The sequence below is a fragment of the Triturus cristatus genome, chromosome 1_2, assembly GCF_964204655.1.
Source record: "Triturus cristatus chromosome 1_2, aTriCri1.1, whole genome shotgun sequence".
Lineage (NCBI taxonomy): Eukaryota > Metazoa > Chordata > Amphibia > Caudata > Salamandridae > Triturus > Triturus cristatus.
In genome coordinates this window covers 40,369,135-40,395,407 of record NC_140580.1, presented here as the reverse complement: position 1 = coordinate 40,395,407, position 26,273 = coordinate 40,369,135, and the positions used below count along the sequence as shown (strand labels likewise).

The following is a 26,273-nucleotide window of genomic DNA, read 5'->3' as shown; positions in this document are numbered from 1 at the left end:
GTATATACTGTTCCTTAATAGTTACAGGGTGTACAGAGTCCACAGTCCCCAAGGGTTTGACAGAGGCTAAAGTTAGATATAACCTTACTCTATAAAGTGGTAGCTTGGTCGAGCAGTAAGGCAGTATCAGAGGACAGTGTAAAGCATTTGTTGTACACAGTCAGCAAATGGTCTCACACACTCAATAACTGAACTCTAGGCCGTTGGTTTATATATAAAAAATATATGCTCGTTTTATTTTATAACCAGCACTTGGATTTAAAATCTACTTTCTCAGAATGAGATGTTTTATATAAATACTTTTGCAATCTGCAATTGACTTTTACAAGTGGTTGCAATAGGCAACTCTATTTTAAACACAACAATCCTTGGAGCTCAATGGAAATTTCAAGTTATTTGCAACAGATTACTTTTAGGATTACTTTTGGAATTTCAGGACTGGATCCTAGATTCAGTCCTGGGTCAGTACTTCGAATCAAGTGATAAAAGTCGACTTAATTACTGTGATGATTTTTAGACAATATTTTGCTATTTAAAAAGTTGACACTTAGAAAATAAAAACAGTCAATGATTCCCTATGGAAGAAAATTGGGTTACGGGTAAGTACAGTTGTAAGTATTTTTCAGAGTCAGTGCTGGGCACCGAGAGTCAGTGCTGGGCACCGAGATCCAGCACTGGGAGCTCAACTAAGAGCAGGTAAGTAATTTCGTTTTCGTTACTCGGCTGATTTTTGGTGAATATTTTAAGATTTGAAAAGTCCACACTTAGAAGAAATTTCACGAAAAAGCCAGTCAATGTTACCCAATGAGGAAAATAGAGTTCTCGTGGTCTTTGTTCACCCCGGCACTGGCCAGGCTTGGCTGGTGCAGAGTGTGCTGGGTTCGCGGTTCCGGGCTGCTGCCAGGGATTAGAGGTAGGTTTTGAGTAGAGCCTCTACTCATGGGAGTGCCAGGGGCTTAGAGCCAAAAGGTAGCCAGGTCCTCCGGGGTTTGTGAGGTTGCTGGCCACAAGAGATGCCGGGTTGGAGCAGGAGCAGGTTCGAGGGTCGACAGGCCGGTAGGGCTGGGGCCAAAGCAGTTGGTGCCTTCCTCTTCTTAGCAGCTGCAGGGCAGGTCTTCTTTCTTCTTGCTCTTTGTAGTTTGGAATCTGGAATCTGGGGAAGGAAGGTTCAGGGTGCCCCCAAATACTAGATTTAGGGGCATTACAGGTAGGTGAAGGGCAGGGACCAATGGGTCCCTGTCCTGGGGTGGGTACACCCCCTATCCTGCCTCTCTCCTGTGGGAGGGGGGCAGTAGCCTAGTCCTAATAGGGTAGGGCTCCCCATCTTCAAGATGGCGAGAGCCCGGAGATGTGCTTCACCTCGCCTCCCCCACCTGAGGGGTGGGGTGGGCAGGCTGCCACATCCCCTGTCCTTGTATGGGGTTTCCGGCCATGCTTCCCGCCAGAGTGGGGGGTTGCAGTGGCCTGGGGAAGCTCACAGAGGCGGCATGCCTTTGAAGCTTCCCCCTGCTCATCCTGGGGGAGGAGATTTAGCACCTCGCCCAGGATGTGCATTGTTGCAGGCCCAGGAGAGCAGGGGCTCTCCCACCCAGGGGTCCAGCAACATGTCTGCTGGGTGGCAGCCTAGGCAGCCTCAGAGCAGACGTGGATTGTAGGTCAGGTTTAAGGGGGCATCTCCAAGATGCCCTCTGGGGTGCTTGGTACATTAAATCCCACACTGGCATCAGCGTGGGTTTAATGTGCTGAGAAGTTTGATACCAAACTTCAGTCTTCAGTGTTGCTATTATGGTGCTGTGGAGTTCGTGTATGACGAGCTCTCAGCACCATGTACTCTGAAATGGCAGCACTGCACTTACAGTGCTCAGGAATGGACCTGGGTACTGTAGGGGCACAGGGCTCCTGCTTCTGTGCCCACACCATTGGCATAAGGCACCCAGCTAGGGGGGTGGCTGATGTATGCCATGGCAGTGTAGGTGATGGGCATGGCACACAGGGATGTGTGTCGAGTCGACTTTGTTTTTGTCTTGCACCCAAACACTCAGCCTGCAAAGGCAGTGTGTGTGTTTAAGGGTACAGGGCCTCTAAGGGTGGCACAATGAGTGCTGCAGCCCTTAGAGGCCTTCCCTGGTCAAAAGACCCTGGGTACCTAGGGTACCATTTACCAGGGGCTGACATGTGGCCAGGGTTTGCCAATTTGGGTTTTGTTTGTTTTAGGGAAGGAACATAGGCCCTGGGCACCTGATTGGCAGGAGTCCAGGGCACACTCAGTTAAAGTACATTCAGCAAATCAGCAAAAAGTGGGGGCATACCATGCAAGAAAGATGGCACTTTCTCACAGAGATACAATACACCCACCCCACCCTCACTGCTGTTTAGTCATGTGCTGCTACACGAACACCTGTTCTTGTGTTACTGGTCTGGAAGGGGGACATTTACCTTAGGGGATTGTATGCACTCTGAGTTTGGGGCCTGAATAGTATAGCTAAGCGGTACAAAGTGCAGGCTTATTTGAAGCGAAGGGGTGTACATGTAGCTTTATTGCAGGAGACCTATCTGACCGAAGTTGAAGGGGAGGCCCTACACAAGTGCTGGCAGGGCCAATGTACTGCATGGCATACTGCGTGTTTGTGAGTGGGTATTTATATGGGTGCGTTCTGGAGTCCCCTTCTAGATTCTGCACAAGTCAATTGACCCGGAGGAGCGCTTTATTTTCCTTAAATGGCATCTGGGGGGGTAGACACATTACCCATGTCAATGTATATTCTCCCAATTATGACCAGGCACACTTCCTAGATATGATCTCTCAGGTAATAGTATTACATATGCCATGTGCGTTGATTATTGGAGGAGATTTTAAAGGAGTTGTCGGTCTGCAATTAGACCGCTCCCCACATTCCTCTACCCGGTGCAGGAGGATTGGGGATTTGCAGAAGCAATGAGGACTGGTGAACACATGGAAGGTGACACACACACAGGCTCATGACTACTCCTACTTTTCTGCACTTCATGAGTGCCTCAAAACCTCTCTGTATGCCAGACGAGCATGTGGTGGTTGCCCAGTCTGAATATTTAGCTAGAGCGATCTCAGATCACAACTGTATTATCCCTAGTTTGTGACTGAGGGTTGAATCCCTGGAAGATCAGGTGTTTTAACACACTATAGGTAAGGGAATTAAGACTTATTTTGAGGACAATGCTGGATCGGCCAACCCCATCTTGCAGGAATGGGATGCTTTTAAGACGGTGATTAAGGGGGCAGGGTATTGCAACAGTGGTGGGGAGGCGTCCGCACATTGGTGTCAGAGGTTAACACCCAGGAAGAGATCCTACGAGCTGTAGAGAGGGATAGGCCGGGGATCACGGATTTGCAGAGTACGCTGCTAGAGAGGGAGCAGCTAGCGGAGAAGGTAGAGCGCCTCCAGTGCTTTGACTACTAAGAATACATGGTAAAAGCGCACGCTGAAAGGAACGAATCGGGCATTGCTAGCATGGTTGGCTAATCCCGCTAGAGGAGTTTTGCACTTACTGGAAATTATCACTACGGAGGGGACCCTGGTTTCTGGTCAAGATGTCATTAATTAGGTTTTTAGCGACTATTACAAGGATCTGTATACCAGCCCTGATCAAAATAATGAACAGGGAGTCCGGGACTTTAAGTCATGTGCCACTGCCAACACTCACTCAGGAGGAGGGCAGTGACTGGGGGTGTGACATCACACCCCAGGAAATTTCAGTTAAGGGCATGGCCCGGGGTAAGTTCTCTGGCAGACGACACCCAGTGGAGTTCTAAACTGAATCTATAGAACTTCTCCTGCTGCATATGGCAGAGGTTTACAAGGTAGCGTGGTGCAACAGTTCCTTACAGACTTCGGCTAGCGTGGCATTGATAGTGCCGCTATTGAAACTCCGGCAGGGTCCTCATGATCTCAAGGCGTATAGGCCCCTGACAATGTTAAATGTAGACTACAAGTTGTTAAGAGTGTTGGCAACTCGTCTATTATCATATATGCCTTTTATCTCTAACTATCGGGGAGGATAAACTTCTCGGGCCTTTACCAGACCTTGAGAACTGATATGGAGGTGCCTCTAGCTGCCCTGAAGGGCACGTGGGAAACGGATATGGGAGTGCCCATTGCGGAGGAGGTTTGGGTGAAAGTACTAGCGCATATGCCGAAAGTATACGGAAATGCGAAATTCTAATTGATGAGCTTCTATATCTTACATAGGACGTACCTCACACAGAAGCAAATTAATAGATTATTCCCGACTGCCCAGAAAAGGTGACCCAAGTGTGTAGCTTTCAGGGCAGGGTTGCTACATATGATATGGGACTGTCCCCAGCTCACAGCGTACTGGGGAGGTGTACTTGACCTTCTCAGCAATGTCATGAACAGTCGGTTTTCCCTGTCACCACTAGTGTGTTTTCTAGGGCTATTCCGGTGCCAGGCTAAATTCAAGGTGACATCTAAGTTTCTGGACCTAGGTCTCATCCAAACGGTGCGTCAAATTACCCTCATCTGAAGTCAGCGCCCGGACCCACAATCGCTGGGTGGACCAGGGAACTAACTCTGTGAGAAGAATATGGGAGCCTTAAACTCCTTAGGGAGGCTCAGAGAAGCCAAGTTTCCATGGAGGTGGCTAGAGCATGGGAAGGACTTGTAGCAGAGCTTTGACCAAAGGATGCTAGCTTTGACAGTGACACAACACCAGGTTGGGGCATGGATATGGGTGCCCCATAGACACCAGTGGAGTAACTCTCGATGAGATGACTCACTATTACCTAGATTGCCTTGTGCACAAGCTGGTGAGCATTTTTCCCTCCCTCTGGGGACAGCAGTCCCACGACAGGGGCCAATAGAACAGTAGGACTATACTGGCAACATGTTTGTCTTCCACCCTGCATTCTCACTTTCACTTAGTCGATCACTACTCCAGCAAGCCTGGATTGGGAGGAGTTTGGGGAGAGAGACGGTTGTTACTGGCAGTGTAACCGGGTCATTGGCCTTCATAGGGACAGGGGCAGCTACTGAGGGAGAGGTATTTATGGTGTGTACACCAGTGTTTTATTTGTTGTTGGAGGATTACGATCTTCCAATTACCACTGTTGCTGTGCATTATTGTTTATGAAAATGCCAATAAAATGTGTTTAAAGAACAAAAGTTAATGGTGGTACATGATGCTCAGCACATCATGGATAACGGCTGATCCGGTATACTGATTTTCCACAGCCTTTCAGCACCTAAAATACTGCAAACCACAAAATCCCCCACAATGTCATGTTTTCCAGGATGAACACAGGTATTCCACTTTTGAAATGGTTCAGCAAATCCGAATCAACAATTCACTATCTGCTCTCTTCAGAGTCCCACATAGATCCATCTTTTCCCCTATATACTTCAACATTGACATGGAGCATTCGGGAGCTCTACTGGATGGTCTGGGCAACTCATACGTCCAATATGAAAATGTTGCACAGATCTACATTGAGCCACAGACACACTTGAAGCCAATGGTGGATAACATAGCTCCACTTAAAACTGAATCCAAACAAGACTGAGTATATGCTCCTCACCTGTGACCCAGAAATGTTACAGTGGTTACCTGACTTACACCTCAGTAAACTCTAGGCAATTCCCCTGAACTGGCGGTCACTGCAAAGTACCTTCTATGCAGGCTTCATCTAGATTTTAAAAGCATGACCAAACGGAGTCTAACATTAGCTCCGACTTCTTCCAAGTATCAAGCGTTCTATACATACAGAAAATAACTTGAGACTTCCCATACTGGCTATTCAAATGCCTTACTGACTAGGGTACACAAAGTCTGTCAATCCCTTTCAAAGACATTCTCCATACATCAGCTTGATTATCTCAGACTCCCGCTAATTCAGTCACACACCCACACCAGAGAGGCCTTAAGTGGTTCCACAAATTTCCCCACTCATCAAAAAAATGTCTGACTCGCACACAAGACAACCTACCTGAATCTTTCAAAACAGGGTAACTAATACTTCGGAGCAAAAAGAACTTTCAACTGTCAATACAATGCTTTTTTTAAAAAAAGCAATCAACTGTCAATCCCTCCCTTTAAAAAGAAAGCAACCGTGTCACATTTGCTCCTATTTAAACGTTTCCACAGTCTGTAACAATCTTCAGCCAAAACTAGCCTTGTTGGACATCATCCAGGATGACCTAAAAAACAAACGTCTAGAAGCATCTCAAGAGTGTAAACCCCTTTCGTCTGCATCCATCTACCACACAATCTAGTGATACTACCAAACATCCCATACCTGTACCCGTACTACCATCCTCACCACCATCTAATGTTTAAACTTCATGTCCCTACTTCTTTGGTCACCATTAGGTTTAATTAACGCTGTTCCATCATGGTCAGTGTATGATTTCGCCATGGAGTGTTCCCTTCAGTGTAAAAATCCTAGTTCATTTTATCCCTTTCTCTGGTGTGTCTTGTATTGATGGCTCTGTAGCAACATTAATTTTCTAGTAGGTAAATCTCCTACTCAGTGCATATATGTAACGTTATACAGAGATGAAAGCTCAACCTTTTTTTTGGTTTTTAGTTTTCCTTTAATTAATCAGATGTAAATTTATTACAAATGTGTAACCATCAATGAAAAATGTCTTCTTTACAATTAAGCTGCCTACATGTCTTTTGCTTCATCCTAAGTATAAATGGTCACTTCTTCAGGGCAAGGCAAATTGCATTTACCACCTTCACATGGTATGCAGTCTTTAACCCCCACTACTCTACAGTGTAGATGTTTTTGTTTTTTTACACATACATATATAATTATTCTATCATTTTAAAAGAGGGGATTTAAGGGTTGAGGGATGGGAAAGTGTTCAGGGGGTAAGGGAGGGTAAAGGAAGGTAAGGAGTTTTAACGGTTCAGTTGAGTAGTGTTAAAGAGGTAATGGATTTTTATGGTTCAGGGGCAGATGGAGGTAAAGGGAGGTAAGGGGTTTGATAAAGGTGGTAAGATGTTTTTAGGGTTTAGAAGGAAAAGGGAGGTAAGGGGAAAGGTTGGAGAAGCCTCCCTCAAAACAAACAAGCATTGGCATAGCCAATAGGTCTCGCCTTTGGGACCTTATAAGTGTTTAGCCATGCAACAGTTGCATAACTAAATACTTATAAGGTCCCAAAAGCGAGACCTACTGGCTATGCAAAGCGGCCGCGAAAGTGATTGCGATCATAATCAAACATCAAAGCGATAGTAATCGCGGTAAAGCGCGGCGCCCACGCACATGCACTGTAGCTCTAGGGAGGCCTGTTAGTACTTTTTGGAGCCCTCTCAATAAGTCTCGCCAGACCAGCGCATGCACTGGGTCAGGCGAGACCTAAAAACATGAAAAACTTAAAAGGGGTGGGGCAACCCCCCAAAAAAAAACTATATACATACACAAACATATTAACACTATTTTCCCTCTATTCACTGAAAAAAAACAAAGTTTAAAGTAAATGTTTGGTGAATATGTCAGTGACAAGAACATTTTCAACTAAAAAATACCTGAAATTCATCAGTTATAGTTAGCAGTGGTATCTATAACTTGTGCCCCGCCATGCACTGCTTATGACCTCACATATTACATCACTCATGACATGGAGTAGTTTACCTGTAACTCCAGTTCTGTAGTAGGGGTATCTCTGTTATAGTCATAATCCGTGAATAGTCCCGCCCATGTGCGGGGACCCCGGAGCAATCGAAATAGTCTCTTAAGGTGTCCTCTTCTGCAGTCCTGCATAGACACTTTAGAGAAAATCAAAGACAAATAATGCAGCCTGACATTAACAAGGCTACACTGGCCAGCACTTCATCCAGAAGTGACAAAAATGATAGCCAAATAATAATTACATTTACACATTTAGCTAAGTTTCACACCAAGAGAAACTACCCTTCACAAAACTCCTTTGTCATGATAGAGAGGAAGGGCTGGACAGACAAGCCCCATAGGCTGCCATTATGTGTCTGGAAAAGGGATACCATGCCTTTAAGGAACCCTCTAGAGACCCTCAGTATCCCATGATGCACAGCCAAAGGCAAGTTATTTTCAGTTCTTTTTGAAGGTGTATAAAGCCGTAATGATGCCGACGTTTCATCCACCGGGGAGGAGGGCGGGTCTCTTATGACTATAACAGAGATACCCCTACTACAGAACTGGAGTTACAGGTAAGAAACTACTCCTTCTGTAGTAGGGGATCTCTGTATATAGTCATAATCTGTGAATAGAATGGCAAGCCCATCCCAAACAATCCAAACCCAGCGGTGGAAGAAACGTATAGAATCACTACTGTGCAAATAAATTTCTAAGCGAAGCCTGCCCAACCTGCGCATCTGCCCTGGCATCAGAGTCCAAGCAGTAATGCTTAGCAAAGGTATGGACGGACTTCCAAGTGGCAGCCCTACAGATGTCTGCAATGGGAACATTACGCAGCAAAGCCGTCGTAGCCGCTTTGCCCCTGGTAGAGTGAGCCTTAGGCTTACCCCCTAAAGTCTTGTTAGCTTTCTGGTAACATAATTGGATACAGGACACAATCCACCTAGAAATGGACTGTTTGGAGGTGGCAAGACCACTCCTGACCGATCCATAATTAACAAATAACTGATACGATCTACGAATCTCCTTGGTCTTATCTAAGTAGAATTTTAATACCAGTCTCACATCCAGTGAATGCAGGGAACTCTCCGCTGGAGAGAAGGCTGTGGAAAAAACGTTGGTATGATGATTGTTTGATTGACATGGAAATCAGATATCACCTTGGGGAGAAACTACGGGTGAGTTCTCATGACCTCCTTAGATGCATGAAATACAGTATAGGGCTCTTGGCAACACAGGGCCTGAATCTCACTCACCCTGCGAGTCTTTGTTATAGCTACAAGGAAAGCCGCCTTCCAGGATAGATGCTGTAATGAAGCCTTATGAACAGGCTCAAAAGGCTCCTTCATCAATCTAGACAGCACCACATTAAGCTCCCACGGAGGCGAGGGGTGCCTAATGGGAGGAAACACCTTCCTCAAACCTTCCAGAAAATCTTTGATGACAGGGATTTGAAAAAATGAAGTTTGTGAAGGGCATTTCCTATATGCAGTCAACGCTGCGAGGTGACCCTTAATAGAATGAAAATTAAGGCCAGATTGAGCCAAATGCAGCAAGTACGGAAGGATGACATCCTCCTTGCAGGAAGTAGGATCAGCATCTTTAGAGGCACACCAAATGCAGAATCTCTTCCATTTGTATGCGTAGGGAGTCCTCGTAGACGGTCTCTTTGCCTCTTTCAGTATCGTCATGCAGCTTTCTGGAAGATTTAAATGTCCATACTGCACTAGCTCAGGAGCCATGCTGCCAAACTCAACGACGAGAGGTTGGGGTGCACCATCTGCCTTCCGAACTTCGTGAGAAGGTCCGGCAGACATGAAAGCTGAAGATGTGGCAGGAGAAACCGGTGTAGTAGGTTGGTGAACCACTACTGCCGAGGCCATTCCGGAGCAATGAGGATCATCTTGGCTCGTGACCGGGACAGTTTGATCAACACGGTCGGGATCAGGGGAATGGGCGGAAAAGCGTAAAGAAAGCTGTTCGACCAGTTGATCCACAGTGCATTCCCCAGCGTCCCCGGTTGGTAAAACCTGGAGGCGAAGTCTCGGCATTTGATGTTTTCCGCGGTGGCAAACAGATCGATGTCTGGAGTGCACCACCTTGCGAACGTCTCCTAATACCTCGTCATTTAAGACCCACTCATAGTTTTCTTGGACGTTCCTGCTGAGAGCGTCTGCCTGAGCATTGTGCACACTTGCCAGATGGGTCGCCGTTATAGTCAGTCCCCTGGCCAACAGCGATTTCCAGATCGCTTGCGCTTCCAGAGATAGTGTGTGCGATCTTGAGCCTCCCTGCTTGTTGAGGTAATACATTGTTGTGTTGTCCGTCTGTACAAGCAGGGAATTGGTCCGAAAGGACGGGTGGAAGGCTTTCAGTGCCAGATGAACAGCTCTGAGTTCCAGAAAATTTATGTGATACGTGGATTCTGTCTGAGACTACGTGCCTTGGATCTGAAGGTGATCTGAAGGTGGTCCGAAGGTGGTCCGAATGCGCTCCCCAGCCAGGAAGAGACGCATCTGTTACTTTGGTCTGAGTCGGTATCTCCTTGTGGAATGGAATCCCCTTGAGGAGATTCTCCTGTGAACACCACCATTTCAGGGATTGTAGCGCGTGTTGAGACAGATGGATCCTGTCCTCCCAGCTTCCTCGTCTCTGGTTCCACCGATCTTCCAGACATTCCTGCAATGGCCTCATGTGAAGGCGTGCATGTGGAGTGAGAAAGATACAAGAGGCCATCGACCCCAGCAGAGAGGACACCGTCCTCACACGTCGGCGATGGAAAGGACATGAGTCTGAGATTTCCGAAGGATCGATAAGCGTCGCTCCTCCGAAGGACACACGCTTGCCTCGAGAGTATCTATGGAGGCTCCCAAGTACTGCAGACACTGAACAGGAGTGGTGACCGATTTGGAAATGTTGATGTGTAGGCCCAATTGGTTCAACAGAGCAGCCGTCCTGTTGAAATGTAGCTGCGCCTCCTGGAACGTGGATGCTTTGATCAGCCAATCGTCCAGGTACAGATAAACAAACACCTTGTTCTTTCTTGAGTGTGCTGCCACCACGGCCATGCACTTCGAAAAAGTCCTGGGAGCAGACTATCGGCCGAACGGAAGTACTGTATACTGATAGTGGTTGGTGCCGACCGGGAAACACAGGAACTTCCAATGTTTGTGGGCAATGGGGACATGGAAGTAGGTGTCCTGCAGATCTATGGCGCAGAGCCAGTCTCCTCGATGCAGCTGAGGATAAATCTGGTGCAGGGACAGCATACGGAACTTTTCTCTGCGAATCCATTTGTTTGCTTGCCCCAAATCCAGAATGGGCCTTTACTAGTTTTTGTCCTTTTTCCGCACAAGAAAGAACCTAGAGTATAGACCTTTTCCTCTTTGAGATGTAGGAACAGGTTCTATCACTCTTTTTCTTAACAGGGTATCGGCCTCCGCTTGGAGTTCGCGTAGCAGGTATTGTGAGCGAACTGGTGGAATAGCTGGAGGAGGGCTGATGAAGCGTAGACTGTATCCATTGCAAACAATATTCAGCACCCACTTGTCCCGAGTAATTTTTCTCCACTCTGCCAGATAGTTCTGAATGCTTCCCCCCACCGGAGTGGGTAACAGAAGAGGGGGAAGTAATCCCTCAGGGCTTAGACCCAGCTGTGCCCTTGTTCCCGGATGTGGACTGTTGGTTGCCTCTGCCCCTCTGAAGTCTCTGGAAAGGCTGCCTCTGAAATAGCTGCTGCTGTTGCTGCTGCTGTCCAGCCTGACGACCCTGCCCGCGTTGGCAAGAATAGAGTCATTGGTAGGGATGGAAAGTCTTACGCTGTTCCTTGGGCTTCTCCAAGCCAACAGCCTTAAGAGTCTCAACTTCCGCCTTCATGCGAGCCATTTCCTCGTCTGCATGTGCACCAAAGAGCGTAGCACCCGAAACGGGCAGATTAGCAATTCACTGCTGTGCCTCCGGCTTCAGGGAGGTAAGCCGCAACCAGGCGTGTCGCCTCAAAGTCACAGCGTGACAGTATTCATGGGCTGCCAGGAGAGAGGCGTCTGCAGCCGCGCTGCTGATTTGGTTTGACACCATCCTGCCTTCATTAAGAACCTCCTGGAAGTCCTCACGCTTGTCCCTAGGGAGGAGCTCAATGAATTGTTGGAGAGACTCCCATAAGGAGTGGTCATAGCAGCCCAAGAGGGCAGTCGAGCTTACTGCCTTCATAGACGTGGCTGCTGTACTGCAGACCTTCCTCCCCGCCGAGTCCAGTCTGCGGCTTTCTTTGTCCGGTGGTACAGTGGACGATGGAGCCGTAGAGTGCTGCTTCTTAGCCGCCACCACTATGACCGAATCGGGAGGAGGATCCGTTCGCAGGAATGCGGGGTCTGAGTCCGGGGGTCTGTACTTCTTTTGAAGCCGTGATGGAGCCGACTTCACAGAGGCAGGCGTAAGGAAGAGCTCCATAGCCGGTTCCTCCAAACCGGGCACTAGAGGAAGCAGAGGACGAGAGAGTTGCTTTCGCTTCAGCGTCTCGAATATGACCAAGGTGGACAGGGTAGGCACAGTCAGTTCGATCCCTAGCTTAGCCGCTCCTCTCAACAGCACGCCTTGAAACGTGGCGATGTAATCGACCGGTGATACCCTCGTAGGAGGAGAGTCTGACAAGGTTGGCGAGTATCTTCCACCACTAGAAGAATCCATGTCCCTGGTGTACCTGGAACGTGACCGCTCCCTGCGGTGACGATGCGGAGACCTGGTAGAAGATCTGTGCCAGCTAGTGAATGATGTCTCGATCTGGAGCGACATCTCTGCCTTCCGGGCACAGCCGGAATAATAATAATAATAGTAATAGTAGTAGTAGTAGCAGTAGTAATAGTAACAGTAGTAATAATAGTAGTAGTAATAATAGTTGTAGTAATAGTAATAGTAGTAGTAATAGTAGTAGTAGTAGCAGTAGTAGTAGCAGTAGTAATAGTAGTAGTAATAGTAGTAGTAATAGTAGTAATAATAGTAGTAGTAATAGTAGTAGTAATAGTAGTAGTAATAGTAGTAATAGTAGTAATAGTAATAGTAGTAGTAGTAATAGTAATAGAAGTAGTAATAGTAGTAGTAATAGTAGTAGTAGGAGTCGCCGCCGCCGTCCGAGGTCTTGGAGGCGGCCGACGAGGGACTGGGCTGGGCTGTTTCTGGAGAACTAGATGGTAAATAGGTCCTGGAGTATTCAGAGTCGGAGGTACGAATCACTCTCCTCCTCTTACGGGCAGGTCTTAAAGAGGGCGCTCTGGAAGCCGTATCCCCTGATGGAGAACGCCGGTGCCGCCTTGACCTAGGGTTGTCAGATGTGGAGATGCTAACTACAGAATGTGACAGGCTCCGCGACGTCGACATTCACTCGCGACGTCGACATTCACACGCGACGTAGACTTGCTCCTCGACGGTGAAGATCTCCTTCTCGACGGCGACCTGCGCGTCGACGTTGACGGCGAGCGCCGATGCCTTCTGGACTCAGATATACGCCGATGATGTGTCGATGTAGTCTGTGATGTCCTCGACGTCTACCTCGTCCGAGGTCTCGACGTCCTTCCCCTCGACGCCGAACGTCTACGTCGTTTAGACCCAGAGCCCTGGGTCGACGGGGAGGATATCGTCGTCATACCTTTCGACGTCGTAACCATCTACGTCGACCGGGACTGGTGCAGTTTCTGGGCCTTCTTGTGACTGGGGAGCCCCCCAGAAGCCGAAGCACGGGAAGAGGAAGATGACAAGTTCCCTCCATGCCCCGAGGTCCCACCTGCATCGTGATGTCTTCTCTGCTCCAGGCCTTGAAGACGAATCTTCTGCCTGTCACGCAGGGTCCTCCTGGAGAATGACTTGCAGATGCCACAGGAGGCAGGAACATGATTAGATGGAAGACAGAGTATGCAAACCCTGTGAGAGTCTGACTTGGCCTTCCTGCCACACTCCGGGCACTTGTCAAATAGAGCTTGCATTTTGACAAAAAGGAAGTGGCTTAACTGGCCAAAAAGGACAGCAAATGGAAGCTAAAGGCCCCAGACGTCGAATGAAACACTAAAACTTTCAAAAAAGCTCCAAAAATTGAAGATATACCAATAAAGGTAGAGCTCAATGCTCCAGGGTCCTGCTAGCAGGAGCCGGAAAAAAGAACTGAAAGTAACTTGCCTTTGGCTGTGCATCATGGATTACCGAGGGTCTCTAGAGGGTTCCTTAAAGGCACGGTATCCCTTTTCCAGACACATAATGGCAGCCTATGGGGCTTGTCTGTCCAACCCTTCCTCTCTATCATGACAAAGGATTTTTGTGAAGGGTAGTTGCTCTTGGTGTGAAACTTGGCTAAATGTGTAAATTTAATTATTATTTGGCTATCATTTTTGTCACTTCAGGATGAAGTGCTGGCCAGTGTAGCCTTGTTAATGTCAGGCTGCATTATTTGTCTTTGATTTTCTCTAAAGTGTCTATGCAGGACTGCAGAAGAGGACACCTAAGAGACTATTTCGATTGATCCGGGGTCCACGCACATGGGCGGGACTATTCACAGATGACTATACACAGAGATCCCCTACTACAGAAGTTCTAGAACATCATGGATGACATTTCCAATGACATCACACAGGACATCACCCAAGGTTCTTTTGTACACATTGCTCTTTAAACAGGTATTGCATTAGAGCTATGAAGGTAAGAGCAAAATAACTCACAATAATATGAAGAATCACTATTGCTATCATATATACAACCCCTATAGTAAAGCAAGCTTGTTTTATGTGCAACATTGACCCTATACCATACACTTGATGGGTAGCCGGGTTCATGGTGACTATGACCCACAGATAGAAGGGTAACCTATCCTGCACACAGTGTTCAATCTGTATATAACTGTTCAGGGAAAACCAAGTTGCTCCAGATACTGAAGCCCTGTTACATAACTTACATGCCTGTCTACAAACAGTCTTTACCTGTATAACAACTCTGACAGTCACTGAACCTATATTGAGAACAGAAGCGGATATAAGTAAAGAAGTGGGTGCTGTTGACACAGTTTACTCTATGGAGAGAATTTACTCTATACCACTTTATTTGCAGACAGTAGAACTTTAATGAGAAATACACCACAGAGTATTAAAGAACATCTACTAAGAACAATGTACACTATATGCAAAACTTGTCCAAAGAGCGACCATTCACTTAAAATAACCAAGATCTGAAGGCGCTAAAGATCATACTACCTGCAACCTTCATACTGAGGTGGAAACTTTACAGATCCATCTTCCGAAGCAAAACAAGCACATGTACATAGGTTAGTACTTTGTGCACACAGCGTTCTTTGCAAAGTAGATATTATCTTGCTGAGACGATTCTCTCTAATAACTCAAGCCTGCTTGCAATACTTATACTACAGAGAATCTTTGCCTTGTTGGGAACGTTTTCTGCAGAAGCAAAAAACTAGTGTGGAATATACTGGACACAAGTCGTCATCTGTCACCTGCACACAAAGTTACTTTTCAAAACAAAGATTTATAACGTGTTCAATACCTCTACACACCTATGGTACATTAGGAGCAGATGCGTTTTGTAAACACTTACATCCATTAGCTGGACACAGACTGTACAAAATTAAGTAGAAAAGTAATATGGTAGCTACTCACCACTATCCAAACTATAAAACAAACACTCTAATGATGACATCTCATATTACATTACTGATGCCATAAATGATGTCATACAACATGTCATGAGTAATGTAATATGTGAGGTCCTAAGCAGTGCATGGCGGTGACGCAAGTTATAGTTAGTTAGCTCTGTTAACAATAACTGGTGAATTTCTGTGGATTGTTTTTTTTTTTTAAGTTCAAAACATTAATGATCGTTGTGACATTCACCAAACTATAACATTACTTTAACCTTGGTTTCTTTAGTTTTTTTACGTAAAGTAATATTTTATCACCATACATAAAGCCAACTGGCCGCACCATGCAGGTTGGCCAAAGGGCCTTATGTTTTTTTTTTTAACACTGGCCTAATTAAGCCCATTAAGCCCTGAGGACTTTTTTTTTTTTAAAGGGGAGGCAGCCCAAGTAGCCCCCCCGCCATGTTAAGCCCTTGAAACATTCATTGGGTAGAGGATAGTGTGTGCACCACTAATGTATCCCAACCACTTCCACCAGGTGTTATTGGAGGCATTTCCCAATGATTTCCAGGAGAAGAGAATGGTGGTGGGGGTAAATAATAATAAATCAGCTAATAATAAATCTTCTTGTTGTAAGTCCATCATGCATGAGGGGTTGAAGGTTCCGCAGACTGAGAATTAAGAAATCCTAGGGAGTTTAGTTTGTGGATATCATCAATGGTGTCATGTACTTTAGTCCAGAAGTTGTGTAGCAAGGGGCAATCATAGAGCATGTGAATAAGGTCTGCATGTGGTGATTAGCAGTTCCAGGAGTTATACTCATCTATGAGGCCCAGTGCTGTAGGTCGGTGTGGGGTGTAATAAGTTTTATGTAGGATATGTAGTTTGGTCTGGGCAAGATTTGGGTTTTTATTTTGGTGAATGGGGAAGTCCATAACTTAAGCCAGTCAATGTCTGATGGTCTGCATTGGCCATTCTGAGACCAGTCCTTCTGCCACGTCTGTGGAGTTGAAAAAGGGCCACTCTTGCTACCTACAGTAAAAAAATGTTTAATGGACAAATGAGTTGCTGGCTCTAGGTACCACATCTGTGGGTAGCACACTGTTTTAAAATATTTTGGAGGAGCACTTTAAAAGCAACAGACCATGTCAAAGATACTGGAGGATTGGGAAAGCAATAATGGAGACAAAAGAAGAACAGATGTGTCCCTAATCAACCTCAATATTCACTGTACATTTTACTTGAAGCAACCACTGTGCTGAGTGATCCCTGAGGAGTAAGATGGCTGCTTTCAAGTAAAAGCAAGTTCCTAAGGAATGATCGAAATGTGCATTCAAGTTTGACTAGATGTATCACTAGATGCCAGGGCGCAAGAGGACTTCAAAGAGTGTCTCAAGAAAAATACATTATATTTTTTAATCTGAACATGCAACTGACAAAGGAAGCCTATATCAAACTGAGGCTTACCTGATAAATTAAGATCTGTTAAAATCACGCCGGTCAAGAAACCATGCATATCAAACTGGATCCGACCATTCTTCACATTGTCTGTAATGATAGACTTCACCGAACCCAGAGCAAGCATGCAAGCTTCATGGATCTTCCACCTGAGTTAGGAAAAGGAGGGCGACGATAGTAAATTTCCCATTAAGCAATATAGGAATGTTCCTACAGGCGCGAGCATGCAAGGGATTACACAACAATCATTTCTAGAAACATCTGAGTCTGTGAGAGATAGCACACCAGAATAGGAGATCCACAAAAACATTAAGAGATGGTATGAAAGACTGCAGTAAGTCTTTTGGCTACCAGTTTTTGCAACTAGAATGTATGACAAGTAAGCCTGGTTCTATTATGTTTTTTAACTGAGAATCACTGCCCATTCCACTATCAGAATTCAAGCTTCATAAACACGACTCAAGAGAAATCCAGGGATTTCTGACTGCACAAAAGGCTGCGATTGTTGAATCTTAAGGTGAATGACAGGGGCCAAGGAAAATGAGAAACAGTAAATAACATTCCTAAGCAATTTTATCTAGTTATTGCAGTGCATTTTGAAACAGCAGTAAAAAAAAATGTAAACACAAGGCAAGCCATGCCTAATCATTTCTTTGTGTGAGAGTGTGCTGAAATACAATATCACACATTTTTCGTACACTTGAAAGCAAGATAAAATACTAAGGTTTAGAAAGTACAGGGTGTTAACAGCATTCATCAAAATTACCTAGAAGCCATTGACATAACAAGTGGCTCCTCCATCATGGAAAGCAAGAGAATTCTTCCAGTTAGACAACGGAAAGACCCCCTTACTCTTGGGAATCTGGGTCCTAACAACCGCCCAATTATTCTTCCTCTCTGAGACAAACTACCTGGAAGAAAACTAGTCTCCGATCATGCAATAACTCGTTATTTTTCCCATGACTGCCATTCTTGTTAGGTGCTATATGAGGATGGGTGAATACAATGTCAATGAATGTCATGATATGTGTAGATCTGACAACGGCAATATCAGTAAATGCAAGGGGAACGTATGGAACCGCTTGGCCTTGCACAATGGCCGTTAATGCAATGTCAATGTATACCGTAACTTGCGCCCGCACAGCAGTGCAATGTGCTGATGTCCATGCTCATACGATGTTATGAATAAGAATGACAACGTGCTTCAGACCAGAGCAAACAATTTCGTTAATACTAGTACATACAATATAAATGTACGAAATGGCAACTGTATGCGTATTGATGATAATGTTGATAAAAAGGATTCCAGAGGCTGCCATATTTCTAATAGGAGTTCCGATTAACTCACATCATTGCAGTCTGATTCATCCAAGGTGACTTATCCATCAACTCAGAGTAGTCAGGCAGGTTCTGCGACCCATGCCCACACCTATCGAGTAACAGGTCACAGGTGGGGTCCCCCATGAACCAAAGAAACACGCACCCAGGGAAAACCCTGATCGATTCCACAAATAGATAGTTGCAACACAAACAATTCTGAGATAACTGGCAACAATAAAACCAGTTCGGCCAAAGGTTTATGTTCCCCAGAAACAACACAAAGCTAGATACCACATATAGATCAGCACACTCAACCAATCAGTACACAACAGGCACACCACACGTAGTGATCACTAGCTCCTCATGCCAGACATCTGGATACATACACACTGGCCCACATTAGAACTTCCCGAGATCGAGAGCTATCCGTTTCCTTATCAGATGCCCAAGTTTGTTGATGTGCAACTGAGAATTTTTGGGGGAATTTAGAAAAGTGTGTATTGCACCTCATGAACTGTACAAATGGACAGCCAAAACTTTGCACATCGAGAGATTTTGAGCAAGCGCTTTCTGACCACATTCTCCTGGCCGCAGCGCTTAATTAAACTAACTTGTTTCTGTTTTGCAAAATGCCTCGTCTTTTCATTTATTTATAACCGAGTAACAAGGAAAATCAGAATTCATGGATCACAATTTAGAAAACCTATTTTTGTAATCAAATAACAGTTCCAACCTATTTAAAATCCATCAGGATTACATTTCTTGCTGTGTACCACTGAAAAAATAGCAACCATCTAATCAGTCATTTAAAAAAAAAAAATGACATTTCACAGAACCTGGAAATAAAACACTACCTTGAAACATTTAGGACCGATCTAGGTCTGCCTTCCTAGTCCTACTGAGCACATTTATTTGCTGATGGAAAGATCGACATCTTTCTTTGTTCTGTGGTGTGTATTGTAATAATGGTTAAGGATTTATTCATCAGTGGACTGCACAGTGATGTTTTTGGTGCCACAGTGTGCACATTCAATACCGAACCCTTAAATAGCAACAGTGTAGGCAGATAAATATCTATGCAGTCCGCACTTGAGAATCAAGACCTGACAGCAGAACTATCATGAGCAATGGCAGAGAGTTTTTAACTGCACTTTCTGGCTGAGCTCCAACCACTGGTGAAAGTTAGTTGGAGAGCTTGAAAACAAACACAAATATGGTGTGGTTATGTTTGACAAAGCTGTGCTTAAACTACAGAGGACAAGTGACTGGCAAGTCTTTACAAGTTTCAGAAGGTTCACTGCATCTTAGCTTTGAGACACTTAGTGTCATTGATGCTGGTCTTTCAGGCACAGTAGAAATAAGACCCTGAGGCGAGCTGCACAATGCAAGGTTTCTACATGGACCAAGAGACTTGTCTTTGCCCGCGGAGTACAGTTATCCAGTGTTGACTCATGAGGGATATCAAAGAACAATGACATCAATCAGTCAACAGTTCTGGAAGCTGACTCAACCCGGGGTGCATAGACCCGCCCAGCAGTGGCAAGGCCACCCTACTCTCCTGTTTGTAGCTGGACAATAGATAAGATTACGTCACCGCCGGCATATACACCATACACAATATGTTCACACTAGCAGAAATGCGTGCTAGTAGAAAACATACCGAAGCGCCAGATTTAAGGCCATGCTTCAGATCGGACTGGTGATGCACATAGGGAAATGATTGCAAAGGGATGCAACTAAAAAAGTTGGTTTTATCCTTTTTTTTTACGCTTTGGAAAATCTAGCCAAGGTCCTATTGAACTTCTGGCAGTGTTTTTATTCCATCATTGATAATAAATAAACAATGATTTATAAAATCTAGGAAGACAATGTGAAAAACACCACTGGCATCTACAAAAATAACTGCTGAAAACAGGAAATGCATTGATCAATCATCGTACATTGTCATAACAGAAAAGAAACTTTCCTTCATGCTAAGGAAATTTACATTTCTATATTGTCAGCACCACTACAGGTTTCGAACACAAGGGTTGCAATCATTTTCTGTACTGAATTCTCTGAATCAATTTAGTACAGGATTACAACCCTTCAAGTTGCAGGGTCTCAGAAAATAAGTACATAACCAAGGAGTACAATACACAACGAATCCAAGTCGCCCATGTGAAATCCAAAGTGAACATTAAACAAATCCAACCGAACTCCAGCCGCCCATTTTTTCTCACCTCCACATCGCCGGAACATCCCCAGACTAATTGAGGTCGGAGGAAGATCTAGCTCACACTACCCACTTATGCTCATTGTTTCTACATTGTGTTGCTAATGCTCGACTGTCTTGAGGCAGGATGAGAGCCCTCTGTCAAAAGCCCCCTCCTGCCATGTGTAAGAAAAAAGATGAGCATTTTACGAACATTTCGTCTTGAGGTGAGAAACAATGGCATTCCAACTTGGTGAAGTACAGTAGTGTTAGGCCATTTTACACTTAAATCTAAGTTTAGTCTGGCTTACATAATGCATGAATAAGTTGCTTGCGCGCTGCCAACCTATGGTGATTCAATGACCAGTCATGTGGGACCATCCCTTCTTGAGAGATGCATTGAAGGCCTAGTTTCAAAGACGGTGGATCAGCAGGCATGGGGAATCCCAATACTCCGCTCACATGACCCAAATCTCCTTCTAGTGGACTAATGAATGCGTGTGGTTAGCTGGGTACACTGCCCATTGGCAAAGTTGGCAGTATTGTAGTCCATTAGTCTTGCACACAATATTGTCTGTTTTACACTAAACCAATTATTTTATCTATGCCTGGGGAAAAACAGAGCCACCAAAATTCTGCGTCCTTCATTTGCCTACCTCAGGAAGCATTTCCTGGTGAACATCTTTTCAGGATACCCAACAGTTTCCCGGCAGCAGCGTTCTGAATGATCTAACGTTTTTTTAATCACTAAGTTTGGACTACCTAAATAATCAAGGTACGACAGAATCAGGCCTTGAATCACAGTTCTGCGTGCCTCTATCGGAAGCCATTACAGCACCTTTCTCAGGGCTTTAAGAGACAAAACAGCTCCCACCCAGCTTTCTTGTTGCAAGGCCATGGCTAGCTGATTGTCAAGAACCACACCTAGACTTTTAACTTCTGACTTGGGGACTGGGCATTCCCCTAGGGAAGATGGCCAGATAATATGATCCCAGAGCGTTGGTTTGTTCCCTAGTATCAAGACCTCAGTTTTGGTGTCAATGTAACGATCAAATGGGTATCATCTGCGTAGGTTACCATTTTTACACCATAGGAACATATGTCTGCCAATGGGCGGACATAAATGTTAAAAAGCATCTGGCTCAAAGACGAGCCCTGCGGAACTCCACAAAGCAATTGATGACTAGATTACATGAATTGACCCTCGCTAACCTGAAAACTACACTTGTCCAAGAATGAGGCAAGCCATCTCAGAGCCGTTCCTGTGATACCAGCTTTTTCTAAATGATGGAGAAAAATAGGGAAGGAGACCACATCACAAGCAGCATTGAAATCCAGAAGAATCAGTGCAGCCGATCGTCCATTATAATTTTTAGGTCTTCTGTGGTCCTCAAAAGAGCTCTTTCAGTAGTATACCCAGCATGAAAACCTGCCTGGGTAGTGTAGGAGAGTGGGATCTGCACTAATGTTGCCCCCACTTTTTTCTGATTTTACACTGGTTTCTGGCTGTAGTCTGTCTGGGACCCTGCTAATCAGGGCCCCAGCCTCTCGGTTCTCTCTAAACAACTTGGAGTGTATATTAGATGCACTAGTGATTGGATACTGTGGTACCTTATGAGCCCCTAGTATATGGTACCTTGGGTACCAAGGGCATAGGTACTTCACAGGCCTACCAGGGGCTGAAGCATGTATTATGCCACCCCTGGGAAGCAGACTAAATCTGACACCACAGGCCTGCTACTGCAGCCTGGTTGAGGTAGTGTTAGCACTCCTCACTGGAGATATAGGCTCACTATATCTCTACCTGCACACACACATAAACCTATCAGTCACCCCTGAGGCAGGCCCTATCAATCCAGATGGCAGGCTGCTTGGTTTCCATGTGAGGGGGTGCCTCTGCATGAGCAGGGCCCCTCTGCAGCTCTCAGAGTCCATTCTCTGTAGTGGTTTGTGGATGCGGTTAAACCATATACTGTTAAGTGCATTATAACCTAGCGGTAAATGCTAACTTTGGGATGGCTGCATCAAAACATGTCGTGTTTGGTGTCAAACGCTTTGAAATCATACCCCCACACCAGTAACTGGTGTGGGAGTATGATCCAACCCTTCTAGAGGGATACACATGTACCCACTGTGGAAACACGGTAGAATCCTGAAGAGCCCTGGCATCACAAAATGGATGCCACCAGTCACAGACACTGGGCTGCTCTCCTGCTGCTGACTGACAGTCGCAGTGGAGGAAGCCCAACAATAGGCATCCTGTCACAGGGAGGTGTGGTCACCTCCCAGACAGGGTTTAGTGTATTGGGGCTGGGTGGGTGCACTCCTAGAGTGCTTTAAAGTCCTGCACTGTGGGAGCAGTAGGCTCCTCTGTCCATATGCCAGCTCAAACCGGCTCAGGGGCTACCAGTCCCTGCTCTGGGGCCAAACTGGACAAAGGGAAGTGGGTGTAGCCACTCACTCCCCTGACCCTCCATGGGAGTGGTCATAGAGCTAGTCCCTCCCTTCTTCAATTTCTTATGTCTCTGATAGGGACCTGACTGTTATTTTCCTCTGCCAATGAATCATCAAATGGAACGAGTTACACCACTAGTAGAAGACCCATTACTCTCCAAGGAATTCTGTGACCGGGTGAAAATCTCAACATTTATGTAGTTTGGTTGAGCACATGTCCTGATAAAGTTTGCAGATGGTGCCCGCCAACATCCTAATTGAAACGTGAAGCCATCCACACACACCTGCCACAAGTCTCGTCTCAGGCTGGGTCTTCCAAATCTCACTTGTACCTAGGTCTTGCTTTCTCACCACTTACGAGGAATGCTGGTAACTCCCTGCCTTCTCTTGATGGCACAATGCCTTGGGCAAAATGGTACCATAGTCTCAACAGGGATGTATGTCGTTACAACTCACACTTTTACAACGCATGCACTTACAACGCATTTTTTACAATGCAACATCCACTACAACGCATTCCATTACATAGCATGACACTACAACGCATGTTTAAAAACTACCTTTACAACGCATTCCATTACATCGCATACTACCTTTACAACGCATACCATTACAACGCATACCATTACAACGCATAGTATAGGGGTAAAAATTACTATTCTAACTCCAGGGGGTGCAACAGTAGGGTAAGTGTTGGATTGCGTTGTAATGGTATGCGTTGTAAAGGTAGTATGCGGTGTAATAGAATGCATTGTAAAGGTAGTTTTTAAACATGCGTTGTAGTGTCATGCTATGTAATGGAATGCGTTGCAGTGGATGTTGCGTTGTAAAAATGTTGTTGTAAGTGTAGTGCGTTGTAACAGTTGCGTTGTAAAGGTTGTTCACCTCTCAACAGTGGGGATTATGATCTCCCTCACTTCACAGTCGAATATTGTGATTGCGGAGCTCGTTAATTTCCTCTGCTATTCCCAACAGAGCACGTTCGTTTCTCCTGCTCTGTGTGTCTAGGGAGAATTCACATCAGGTGTGAGAAGAGCTCTGGGGCTCTGTCATCTACTCCATGGCGGCATTCCCACAATGTAATGCATAAAGTAACAAAGCACAAATGCATCCATCATTTCTGACACAGCATGAAAAACATATCTTGAAAAAACGGAGTTGAGTGCCAAAACACTGAAGGACCACTTGTTTCATGAGACAATCACTACCTACATTAGAAGAAAAAAAAAATAACATTTGTTCTTAACAATTATTTCTAAAATAACTTGTTAATACGGCATGCCATCTTTCTAAATTCTAAATCAGAAAATAATCAGTAGACCTTAAGTTCACTACACTGTGACAGTATTTTTTTGAATCATCAAAAATGCACATTTACACAAATTTTATGTTTAATCCACTTAGGCCACTTTTGATAGACACAATTTTAAAAAACAATATTGTTAGATCAGTCTCTTACAGCAAATAAAGTAATCTAGATAAAGATTTAAAACTTTAGTAGCGACTTTGCATGCTAATGTCATCAATCTACATGGTGCTGAAAAAATAAATTGCCAAAACCCCCTCTACCATTTTAAAGAGATTTGGATTTAAAAATTAGCTGTCATGAAGATGCTGATTTTAATACGACAATATCCTTCCAGGTAGACAGTGTAACTGAGGCCCGTAGACCACCCTTGAAAGCAAATTATGCACTGATCAATATTAAGCAGCTTTATGATCCGATAAATGTTTGGAGTCTCTGCACCCATGGTTGGCATCAAAATCTACTATGACCAATGTCCGTGAGATAAATATACAGTCACATACCTTGTCAGATCATTCCCCAGTTAATCTTATGCTAGATAACCCTCCCACTCTGCCCATTCACATCGTGGAATTGCAGGGATCCGAATTGCCTGACTGCATGTTCCATGCTGAGGTCAGAGCTGGCATTGTGGAATACGTTACACTGAATGAGGGTTCAGTTTCCAATGTAAGGAGTCAGAGGCATGGGGACCTTCTGGAGTGGCGAGTTCTGTGTATGGAGGGATTGGCGGAGGAGGGGCAATCGCTGCAGAGTGAGTCGGAGGGAACGAGTGGGGAGCTGTATTCCCCGCTATCGTCGGAGGGGGAGGGGGGAGGTGATGAAGGAGAGGCAGATCCTGTGCGACATTGAGCGGGGCAGACCCGGATACCCTCGCGCTATGGCCGAAGGCCTGCCTCGCCCTAAGGTACCACATATGTATATGATTGCTGATTGGATCTGGATGTACTACTTATTTCTGATGTCGGGGGGAGGGGGGTGAAATTTGATTGTTTGTATTAAAACGAAAAATAAAGTTGAAAAAAAAAAAAAAAAAAGGAGTCAGAGGCATTCAAGTCCTATACCCGGGGCATACGTATATGATGGAGTACATGGTTGCTTAGAGAAAGAACTTAAGCAACTTGAAAACCACTATGCATTAACGAAAGATGGGACTATCCTTAAACTGCAAGATACTTCAGAAAGAATTCAGAGAGGTGGCAGATCACGAAGTGAAGTATCGTGGGATGCATGCTCGGATTTGCACTAATGCCGATCACTATCTTGCCAACTGCTACTTTGGAGATTTGGAGGCAAAATTTGGAGCATTTGTTTGCTTCTTGTACTGATCAACTGAAGGACGATATAGCAAATTATCTGAGAGAGGTTACACTGGCATAGATTAGGGCGAGACAGGCCATTCTTAACTCTTCTTTAACACATGAGTATGTAACACATGCTAGATCTCGGCTGGCAATTGGTAAGGCTCTAGGAACTGAAAGCCTCTCTGCAAAGTTCTACTGAGAGTTGCTGATGTACTAACATCCAAGTTGCTAAATGTCTAACGCTGCTGTCCAGATGGGTCGGCTGCCTTCAATGTTAAAGGCTACAATTACTATGCTACCAAAACTAGGCCATGACCGCAGTCAATGCTTCTCATATAGGCCACTCTCACGGCTGAATGCATAATAAAAGCGTGAACAAAACACTAGCACAGAGACTACAATCACTAAGACGGTTATTGGTACTACCAGAGCAGTTGGGGTTTATTCTATAGTGATCAACAGCCTTTAATTTGTATCGGCTTGTTTCTATACTACATAGGATAGATTCAAAATTTGCTATATGTAGGCATTCTGCTCAACGTTGAAAAAAACATTTGACACTCTTGAATGGCCATTCATTCATGAGGTTCTCAGACGCATGGGGCTGGGTAATTTCTTCTCGAGACTAGTCAGTCTATTATATAGAAGTCCCCGGGCTCGAGTAAAAGTTAATAATTTGTACGCAGACATCATTTTTACTTATGGGGGCACGAGCTAGGGATGCTCATTATTCAAATTTGCTTTGGCTGTAAAGCCTCTCTGTAAATTTCCATATTCATTGTGACATTTATGTAGGGTGTAGGCCCCTCTTGATATCGTTAAATATTGAGGAGATCCTCTGGCCTGCAAATCAGCTGGAATAAATCAGAATTTTTTTCAATGACTGACATCACCATTTTCTGACAGCAAATATTCACCTAGAGCATGGATGGGGTAAAATAACTGGGGTTCAAATAACTAGAAACATGCCAGAACTTATCAGATGCTACTTG

The 26,273-nt window shown here is 45.0% G+C and overlaps 1 protein-coding gene across 3 annotated transcripts in view; it reads right to left on the bottom strand.

Moving 5' to 3' along the window:
- The window catches only part of IPO9 (importin 9), a 595,516-nt gene that overhangs the window by 331,479 nt on the left and 237,764 nt on the right, over positions 1-26,273 (bottom strand). For all 3 annotated transcript variants that reach the window (XM_085600586.1, XM_085600577.1, XM_085600596.1), the window contains one exon: positions 16,713-16,852. In XM_085600586.1, the coding sequence (XP_085456712.1) occupies positions 16,713-16,852 (140 nt within the window). The remainder of the gene's footprint in view (positions 1-16,712; positions 16,853-26,273) is intronic.